The 10,509-nt window shown below is 47.5% G+C and overlaps 1 protein-coding gene across 27 annotated transcripts in view; it reads right to left on the bottom strand.

The window, feature by feature from the left end:
- Positions 1 to 400: 400 nt before the first annotated feature.
- SCML4 (Scm polycomb group protein like 4) overlaps positions 401 to 10,509 on the bottom strand; it is a 105,415-nt gene continuing 95,306 nt past the window's right edge. For 22 of the 27 annotated variants that reach the window (XM_069598217.1, XM_069598204.1, XM_069598219.1 and 19 more), the window contains 3 exons: positions 10,152 to 10,442; positions 4,384 to 4,529; positions 401 to 1,899 (listed from right to left, as the gene is read on the bottom strand). In XM_069598217.1, coding sequence (XP_069454318.1) covers positions 1,774 to 1,899; positions 4,384 to 4,529; positions 10,152 to 10,442 — 563 coding nt within the window. In that variant the 3' untranslated portion in view covers positions 401 to 1,773. Of the gene's footprint in view, positions 1,900 to 4,371; positions 4,530 to 10,151; positions 10,443 to 10,509 lie in introns of all 27 variants that reach the window. The other 5 variants (XM_069598203.1, XM_069598208.1, XM_069598206.1 and 2 more) reach the window with 1 other exon arrangement.

Below are 10,509 nucleotides of genomic sequence, written 5' to 3'. Positions count from 1 at the left end.
GATGTGCTTTCTCAAATATCACTCATTAAAATGGGTCTAGGAGCATGGCATGGGAGGTTTCTTAGGAATTTTATCCGTGGGATTTTTCAGACGAGAATACTGCAGTGGGTTGCCATTTCCTTCTCTAGAGGATCTTCCGACCCAGGGACCGAACCCGCATCTCCTGCACTGGCAGGTGGGTTCTTTACCACTGAGCCACCGGGGAAGTCCCAGTAGAGGGTGAGAGGCTGCACTCACCTCCTGCTCTTCTCACCGGAGAGATACCTGTCCAGGTTGCATCCTGAGGGTGGTATGCCTTTTCTGATCTTTGGGCCAAGGGAGGTCTGGAGTTATCGTTGATCCTCCCCCTCCCAGGGAACACAAAGTCTAGGATTCATCTCCTCATGTCCAACAACATGGATTTCTTTTTCTTTTTTTGTTTTTTACAGAAGAGGATATGCCCATAGCAAAGGTGAATTCATTTTGAAGATATGTTTCCTATTCAGTGAGAGAGGAAGGAAAAAGGAGACAGGAAAAGAGAGAAAGGAAAAGATAAGAAGAATGGAGATACGGTTCCCCTTCTGCCTAGTAAATTGTGGATTCATTGCCCTTCCCTGGACACAGCTGCAAAGGGGTAGAAATCAATTTTTTTCTATTATTCCAGAGTGAGAAATGAAAACCGATTTGTAAATTGAATTAAACTCAATAATACCATGTCTGTGTACATGCTATTATTATTAAAATTAGCCACAGATACAACTATATAATCCCACAATGTAAGTAGAAATCAACACCTTCCGATTTCAAAGCTTAGTTGAGATATCTTTTTTCCTTTTAAAAGAAACTCTGTGGCTAAATGTCACTAAGAGTCTCTGGTGCGCCAATACGTTGACGCCTCAGAAGGACTCTGGAAGGGAAGAGACTCCAATACCCCATCTGGGAAGAACGTGCTTCCAAATTTTTTCCTTTGCTGCTTGTGCATCTCAGTCAGTCGATAATGACTGGTTATGAACAAGAACTTTCTAGAAGATGGTTTCTTCCCACATTGCAATCTGTGGTGCTGACTGTGGAATAAATTCTCTGTGTCTGTGTAGGCTAGATCTTGTTCCCAGAAACCCTAATTCATCCACTGGGTACTGAATATCAGGCTGCTGCAGTGAGGGTCCTGAAATTACATTGGCAGTCTGCCCCCTAGTGGGAAAACACAGTACTTCAGATAACTAGGAATAGAAAAGATTTTTTTTCTTCTTCTCTTTCAGAGAGCAAAAGAATTCAAGTTTTCCGGATAGTGCAAGGTGAGGCATTTACCCTCAGAAGACAGCTTCCAGAGCTGAATCAAGCAAGGTTGACAATGATAGGTCTCCAGGTCAGAGTTAAAGACGGGGGGCTGCTGTGGTGGGCATCCCCACAGAGCCTGCAGAAACAAAGGTTCTTCCCACATGCTTGGAAATCTCCAAGGTCCTCCTTGGGTGATAGCCTTCAGTTCCCCAAACGCTTATTATAAAAACAGGACCTACCCTAAGAGCAACCAACCAACTAGAAATGTTAAAAATAATGGGCCTTTTTGGGGTAATTTTTTGGCAAATCGTTAAAACAGAGGAACCTTTCAAAAGGGCCATGTTGAATTTTTTAAAAGGTCAAGAACTATGAATTTTATTAAAAAAAAAAAAAAAAGACCAAGTCTTTGTGACGGTTCTTTTTCAGAAGAGAGTCCTTGTGATGGTGGTGATGTTGGTAAGGCAGATGGTCTGGAGATTCTGCTGTCTGGACTTTGCTTGTATCTTTTAAACACCTTCAGAACTTGTCTTGCTTCAGTTTATCAATATGGTAGCAGAGTTTCAGTGCAGGCCCCAGCTTCAGGCCCAAGTATTTCATGATCATGTCACTCTTCAGCAACAAGAGGGCATTGCCATCAATCTCCTGGTGGAACAGGATGAGAAAAGAGAAAACCCAGAAGGTGGTCAAAGTAATCAAATAGTGGCCACGGCTAGATTGTGGTCAGGAAATAAGGTAAGGGAATATGGATTTACTTAGATGTATATTCTCCTGGTCCCACAGCAGTATCTTGAAAAAACAAATGAAAGCCCACAAATACTGCGTGCTCCTCATGCCACATTCTCCCTGGGGTCATGATCCACTGGATCTTTCATATTACTGCTCTCTCCTGATAGAAGGAATCTAACCTAATCCCAGCCATATTCCCAATTCCATGCATATGTTGACCTCTTCATCCAATCTAGGGCTGTAGGAGCGAGAAAGCTTCAATGGACTGAATGTGTCCTCCCCACCTGCTCCCCAAATTCATATGTTGAAATCTTAACACTCAAGTGATGGTATTTGGAGGTGTGAGTTTGGGAAGTACATAGGCCATGAGGGTGGAGCCCTCTAGAATGGGATTAGTGTCCTCGTGAAATGAGAAGACAGCAGTCCAAAACTGAATGAGGGCTGTCACTGAAAGCCAACCTTGATGGTGACCCAACCTCAGATTTCCAGCCTCCAGAACTGAGAAATGAATTGCCGTTGTTCATAAGCCACTCAGTCCATGGTACTTTGTTACAGCAGCCTGAACTGACTAAGACAAAGTATCATCTCGTGAGACCCTGAAACTAGTGGTTCCCTTTCCATTCCAGGCGCCGGCATAAGGCCCTGACTTCCATTCATCATCCTGATTGCTGGTTTCTTTTCTTGGTAAGCCCACCAGCTTTCAGCTGATTATCAAATTGCTAATGACAATCTAAAAGGGATTTCAGGTGCTTTTTGACCCTGTCAATAGTACTAGGTGGCACACAACTAAAAAATGCCCCTGCTTCATCGAGGGTTTAGCACAAACACGTACTAAGGGAAAGCCAATCCTTTGAGATCCTGAAATTGCTCCCATTTGTCTCTGAAAACGGTAACCCATCCAGACTGCATGTTGAATTCAAAAACTTTCCTCCTTCATCTATAGTGCTACTTTCAGATCACTAGAGAGAGAGGGTGGAGATTTTAGGTGCTCTGGTGGGAAGAAGAGGCACGTACAGGAGTCACATAATGTCAAGTGTTATCAGCCCCTCCCATTCCTCTAACCAGCCAGCCGTTCCTGAGAAGCACCTACTCTGTGTCACTCACACTCCATGTCCTTCGTAGCAAGGCAAAGCTCATCTGTGAGCCCTCCCAGGGGCCTCATTGCCTAATGTTCTCTCTTTACCCACTGCCTAGACTTCTGCTGACTCCTCTCAAGCTGGAAGGAAGCCGGAGTCCTCCCACTCAGATCTGTCTAAACAACATCCCTCTGCGGTCCCTGCTCTCAAGGCCTCACTGTTAGCTGAGGTCAAATATATCCCTAATAAAATGAGTGTTGGGTTAGACGACAGTCCTCTCCAGGTCCGAGTGTATGATTTTTGTGAACTTCATTTCAAATAAAATAAAAGACAAGGAGCAAAAAAAATGGTAACGTTGGTAGACAGAAGAATGCTCCCTCTCCTTCACATGAGATGTCTACATCCTAGTCCCTGAAAGCTGTGAATACAGTAAGTTACCCGGCAAAGGGGAATTAAGGCTGCAGGTGGAATTAAGCTACTAACCAGCTGCATTTAAAATAGGAAGAGTGTCCTGGATTATCGGGGAGGGAGGGAGACAATACAATCACAGGGTCCTCGGAAGTGGAGGAAGAAATCAGAATAAAGAACCAAAGAGCTGGCAGCTTGAGAAGGACTCAGCTTGATGTTGTTGGCTCCAAGGATGAGGACGGGAAGGTAGGAGCCAAGAATGAAGGTGGATCTCGATGCTGAAAAGGCAAGGAAATGAATTCTTCCTAAAGCTTCCAGAAAGATGTCAGCCCCACCAACACGATGGTCTTCTCTCAGAGAGACCCCTGTCAGACTTCTGACCCACTGAATTGTAAGATAATAAATTTCTGTCGTGTTAAGTTACTGCATTTGTGGTAACTGGTTACGGCAACAATTGTAACCATGACACAGAAGGCTTGGCAGATAAAATACTAATTATTACCAGCGAAAAAAATTTACCATCTTTATGTATTTTAGAATCTCCTAAATAATGATACAAATGCCTGCTAACCAAAGGCCATCTTCAAGCCAGGCATTGTGCATTTTTTCATTTAATCCTCAAAGCAGCTTAAGAATAGGCACTGTTAGCTTGCTGGCACGTTGTAGGTGTGTTACCAACGTTTGCTGAATGCACAGACAATTAGACGGGCTGGGAAACAGGATTCCTGATAAAGACCAAGTGAGGGAACAGACAGGACAAACGTGCCTTCAGTACAAGACTAAGTGGCTGTTCTGCTCTGAGAAACCTGTGGTCCTATCTGGCCTCCCTTGAGTGGAGCCCCCAGGGTGTAGTGCAGATGCTCCCCAACCCCACAGCTCCCTGAACCCCACCCCCAAGACCCACCACGGTGCATACATGCTTCCGGAAGAGCTCCACATGGGGCCCCAGAGCCTGCGGGTCTGCGTCTTTCAGGAACCAGACCACATCCTCCACGGACCAGCTGGAAGGGTTCCTGCTCCTTGGCCGCCGGGCATCCTGCCTGTCCGGAGAAAGGTTTGAGGCTGGAGGGGAGAGCACAGAGAGGGAGGCCGTGAGGCTGCAGGCTTGGGCTCGATGCCCACCTGGTGCCGCCTGCCCCCTTGCCTGGCCCTTGAGTCCAAGGTGGCCTGAGTGATCTCCTGTGACCGAGTGAGGCTAGAAGCGCACCGGACACGGCTCACAGAGGCAGCCCTGCACCCCCTCATCTATACAGGGGAGAGCACTAGAAGAGGGGTCTCCTCCAGCAGTGGAAATGCTGACCCATGCTAGACTTCAAAGACCCCTCCTGACCACTTGTCTCTGTGGGCCCCGGACCTCCTGTGACCCAGGCCTTGGTGGCCAGAGAATGCTTATTATGATAGGCTCTGGAGTGCTGTGATGCCAAAATGACATCAGGTCCTGTGTGACTCCACTGGCATCACCCTGAGATGACATGGCAGAATGGAGGGCGCATGTCGGTGCTTGTCCTGGGTCTCTACTGCTGTGGTCTTGGAAGCCCTGTCTGTGAGAGGTCTGTATCCTGCGCCCACACTGAGCACCTCCCCAGCCCTCGGTTCTGCCAAAGCACTCACTCCAACCTCCCCACTAGATGGGGTTCCTGGACAACAGGAGCCTGGTCCCGTGCCTGGTCCATGCTGGTCAGGGACATGAGTTGCATTGTGGCATAAATGCTTTTCCCCCAGGGCAGATTAAAAGATGCAGGATCAGTGAAGGAGGAAGAGAGTAGGGGGTGTATCTGGGGGTGGTGTTTTGTTTTTTTTTAAATGTCCCAAACTAATCCATTCTCTTTCTCTAGAAGCAGCATCTCCTCCTCTTCATGCTTCTGAAACCTCAGTGATCTCTCCTGTCCTTTATCTGCTCCTCGAATTTAATTGGTCGTTTCCCAATTTTGAACCAGTTTGTTGTTACATGTCTGGTTCTAACTGCTGCTTCTTGACCTGCATACAGGTTTCTCAGGAGGCAGGTAAGGTGGTCTGATAGTCCCATCTTTTTAAGAATGCTCCACAGTTTGTTGTGATCCACACAGTCAAAGGCTTTAGTGTAGACAATGAAGCAGATGTTTTTCTGAAATTCTCTCGATTTTTCTATGATCCAACGGATGTTGGCAATTTGATCTCTGGTTCCTCTGCCTTTTCTAAATCCAGCTTGTACATCAGGAAATTCTTGGTTCATGTGCTGTTGAAGCCTAGCTTGAAGGATATTGAGCACGACCTTGCTAGCACGTGAAATGAGTACAATTGTGTGGTAGTTTGAACATTTTTGGCATTGCCCTTCTTTGAGATTGGAATGAAAATGACCTTTTCCAGTCCTGTGGCCACTGTTGAGTTTTCCAAATTTGCTGGCATATTGAGTGTGGCACTTTCACTGCGTCATATTTTAGGATTTGAAATAATTCAGCTAGAATTCCGTCAGCTCCACTAGCTCTGTCGTGACGCTTTCTAAGGCTCCCTTGACTTCGCATTCCAGGATATCTGGCTCCAGGTGAGTGATCACACCATCGTGGTTGTCTGGGTCATGAAGATCTTTTTTGTACAGTTCTCCTGTGTATTCTTGCCACCTCTTCTTAAGCTGTTTATCCTTCCTCCTTTCCAAAGAAGTTCTACTAGCCATCAAAGCCCAGGTAGACCCCTTCACAGGCAGCATTTCCATGTCCTGCCATCTGGAAGTCACCTTCCTCTACTTTTAACCCCCAAATCTTTGTTCTTCTCTTACCGATGCTCTCCACATTCTGCTTAGTATTACCATTATGCATGTGCTTGCCTGTAACCTCCAGTTATCTTTTAATTCTTGAGGATGATCTTTTTCATCTTCCCCCTAGTCATCCACAGACACCTAATGAGCATCTCTTCTGTACCAGGTCCTGGGCTAAGAGTTTGGTGAAAAATGTAATCCTCCCATTATGTGCGTGTATGCTAAGTCACTTCAGTCGTGTCTGCCTCTTTGCAACCCTGGACGGTAGCCAGCCAAACTTCTCTGTCCACGGGATTCTCCAGGCAAGAATACTAGAGTGGGTGGCCATACCCTCCTCCAGAGGATCTTCCCAATTCAGGGATCGAACCCGTGCCTCTTACGTCTCCTGCATTGGCAGGCAGGTTCGTTACCACTAGTGCCACCTGGGAAGCCCAGAATCGTCTCATTACAGGGTTTATAATCATTGACTCCTCCATGGCTCCAAGCAAATGTATTTGTAATATGGGTTCAATGAATGTAAAACAAATCAATACATTTCGCAAAAACAGTATTAGTAATTTACACAAAAGCTTTGTGTGTGTAATCCTTAATCTTATTTTCAGGCTCTGAACAATGAGGCAGCTTCCCTACAGAGTAATTCTAAGTTCGTAGTTGAGAAGACTTCCTTTCCGTTTATGTTCTTTAATCTCAGGGTGCAGCGATTTTCTGCTGTCTCTTTTTTCCTCCTCTTTTCAATGTGCTTGAGAAGGGCACAGCTCTGCATTGGTGCTGAGAAAAATACATTATCACATTGCTGTGTCTATCCTCAATACAATGGTTTGGTTGAGAATTGGATTTTCTTTGAGATTTTCCCTGCCTTTTCCTTGTTAGACCTGGAAGGGTCCCCTTAGGTGATCTGGCATAACGTGGGGGGGGGGGGGTGCATTTTGCCAGGAAACTGTTAATGTACCCCGGGGCTATCTGAATATGGATGCATGCTTATTAGAGATGATTTCATTGCATTTAAGGACATCTGCACTCAACAAGGGGAGGAGGAACCAGGAAATCGCATTTGCCTTTGGAGCCTGCCCCATCGGAGTGTCGGCAGTAATCAGGGTGATAATAGATGCTCTGATTACAAAGGCGGGAAGCCTTCAGTGCCAAGAATGATTTTTAGAGTGATCAGAGCAGAGGTCAAATCTAATTTCCCATGTTTGACAGGAAGGAAAAACACCAGACCGACTCACAACACCATCCATGGGAGCCTAAGGTCCTCTGAGCAAGGCCAGGGAAAGGCTCTCTCTGTGAGCCACAGCCATGGGGTTGAGCAAGGGGTGTGGCTTGTCTTTAGGGTGACGCTCTCCAGGCAATGAGTGTGGAGGGAAAGGGGCTCCACTCCTGGCACCTGGTCCTAGCTGTGGGCATTTTCATGTTTCCTCTCTGAGGGGCCTTAGAGTCACACAAGACAGAGAGGAGCAGGAAGCTGTCACACCTAGAGACCAGCTCAGGATCCAAAGCAAACTAGCTCTAGCAGGGAGAGGGAGCTTTCCAGCCTCTGCCAGGCTCACACAAAGATAATAACCACACAGTCCCTCCAGCTGCTGTCAGGCTGTCAGAAAGACACATGGGGCTGGGCTGACATAGCCAGGCTAGGCGGATGTGACTGCACAGTGGTCAGACATGATGGATGTGAAAAAAATCTTGTTCCTAAAACAGAGCATGCAAAGCACTCGCCGATTGCCTTTGTGAAAGGGGGCCGTTCTCCAGTGTGGAGAACTTGGTGCATGGTCAGGTCTGTTCCCTGGGTGCTGCTGGAGACATGTGCAGAGTGAAACCCAGCTGTGAATGGATGTAGGATGAAGATGGTGGTGGCTCTTTCGAATGCTGAATTCACACCCACCAGGAATGGAAGACTGTGAATCCATCTAAAGTAATTCCGGACACCTTCACAGCCCGGTCCTCCTGCGGCTGCCTGTGTATGACTCTGTCTCACACAGGCCCACAAGCACACGCATAATTTCCTTTTGCTCACTCATAATCCAGAAGACACTTTTTAACTCATGATAGAATCTGATGAAAGAAGAGAAGGATCAGTGAGCCAGGAGTCAGAGGCCCCTCCACCCAGCACCGTGTGAGTGTCTCTGTGCTCCTCTGCTGGGAAATGAGGAGTTGGGAAGGATCACCAAGGTCCCCTCAAACCACAGCCTGTCCTGGGCAACACGAAGGCACTACATTCTCACACCTCTGAAGCCTTATCAGCGTGTTTGTGTGCAAAGCGCAGTGAATGAGAGCCGGTGGCCAGGTTTCCAACCCCTTCCTGGACCTGATCATCTTATTCTTCATGGGCTTCAGGTTCTTCATCCTGTTTCTCGAGAGTTTGGTAAGAATCATGTGATTCTGTGGCTTTGGGCTGGAGCCTGACAACAAGCATCCTGAGGGGAAGCCCATCGGCTTCCAAAAGGGGCCCCTCGGTTTTGTTTGTTAACCATCTGTCTCTCTGCAATTGGAGACTGTCCGAGAACAGGGCCCATAACTGTCTTGCTCACAGCTCCACCCTTAGACCTTAGACAAGCATATCGTGCTCCATGAGTAGTAGCCCAGGGTAAGTATTCACGTGATACCTACCTTCTCACACGGTCTCATGCCAGTTTCTGATTTCTGCAGGTTTAAACCATTAAGGTTAGCACCATGGGGGAAAATCCATTTCTAGGTCCCTTCCAGTTTTATGACTTGGGTCAAACCCTCTTAAAGAAATATGGTTTCTTAATATCGACTGCTTCCATTTGGGATGCAATTTCAGAGCAATACCAAGCACCTCTTTGGGCAGGGGGAAAACTTAATAGCCCTCCAGAGGGCCTGTGGCAGCACCCAAGCTGGCTGCTAGGTGACAAATGTGTAGGATTTTCTCTATTTTAATCTACTGTCACTCAGTTTAGCATGGTTTATCTCTACAGTTTCCACATGTGTTTAGCTGCGTAAGCTCTGTTCAAGCTACACAAATGAAGAACCCCACTCTGCAAATGTAAAGAGGCCCTGGTTACAGAGGGTGGTGTTTGAGTCCTGTCTGCTCCCATCCTCTCCAGCCTTCCCCTAGAACCTCAGAGGGACCCACTGAGGCCCACTGAACATGTGAAAACCCCAGGCATAGTTTTTGAAAGCCAGATTTGGAGCCAGCTGAAGTCAAATCCTGGCTCAATGCTTGACTGATCTCTTGATCTTCACATGCTTTATTTGTAAATCGAATCTAATAATGCCTACAATAATAATATATGCCTGATATAATAATAGGGCTTCCCTGGTGGCTCATTTATAACTCATAAAAGTCATAAATAATGTGTGGAGAGTGTCTGGCCCATAGTAGGTGCTCAATACATAGCTATTTAGGCTATGCCTCAGACAGACCACTTTTCTGGGGCTGCAGAGGATTCAAATTAGAGTGAGAGACCTCATGAAGCCGAGAGCTTGGCTCCTACTGTGAGATGGAAGGGGAAAAGTACGAGAGATGAGGAGACAAAGCACCACAGGAGGAAACAGGCAGAAGGAAGGAACGTTTCTAATCAGCAATGGCTGAAAACTGCCAGTTACCGACCCAATCCACCCGCTAGGTGCACGGGGCATGGAGGCCACAGGGCACAGCAGAGCCACAAAACGGATGATCCTGGGTCTCTGGATTGTGATACACACACCAACTATAAAAACTTCTACTGTAGCTGAGCCACTGTACATTTTGGATTCTACTTATTCCTATAGTTTAGCCTACTCTCATACACCATTGTCTTTGCTTGTGGTCAAAGGTTGAAGTCAGTTGCCTTCAAGAACAACAAAAATCCACAAAGGGATTTGTGGAGACATCTAATTTCCCTGCGTTCCCACATTCAAACAGCCACAGTCCCCAGTCCCGCTATACTCGGCGGTCTCAGGGCAAGGGGAGGGGAGGTCAGGTCACGGCGAAGCCAGCCCATGCGTTACGTTACCACATCTGTTTCCTTCAAGAGAGGTCCCATTCCTCTTGGGGCTGGAGCCAGGAGGCCGTAGCCCAGGTGCCGAGGGGCCTCCGGGGGACGTGGGGCTGGTGTGGGGACCACCGACTGTGGTGGCTGGGCCAGCCCCAAGGTGGCCGTCTCGAGAGCTCCGCCGCTTGCAGTACAGCGAAGAGGAGGTGGGCAGGGAGCTCCTGTGGCTGACGGTGGGGGAGGAGGGGTCCGCGCCGTAGCGGTTCATGCTCGCAGGGTTCGCCAGGCACTCCTCGGCGGTGACTGTTTTTGCTAGGCAAGAAGGCAGAGCAGAGAAGCAGAGATTAGAGAGCAGTCAAGAGGCCACCAGGCGCTGGGT

Source organism: Ovis canadensis, chromosome 8, assembly GCF_042477335.2.
Source record: "Ovis canadensis isolate MfBH-ARS-UI-01 breed Bighorn chromosome 8, ARS-UI_OviCan_v2, whole genome shotgun sequence".
NCBI classification, from domain to species: domain Eukaryota; kingdom Metazoa; phylum Chordata; class Mammalia; order Artiodactyla; family Bovidae; genus Ovis; species Ovis canadensis.
The sequence above is the reverse complement of the archived record's forward strand: the minus strand, read 5'-3'. Positions and strand labels throughout refer to the sequence as shown.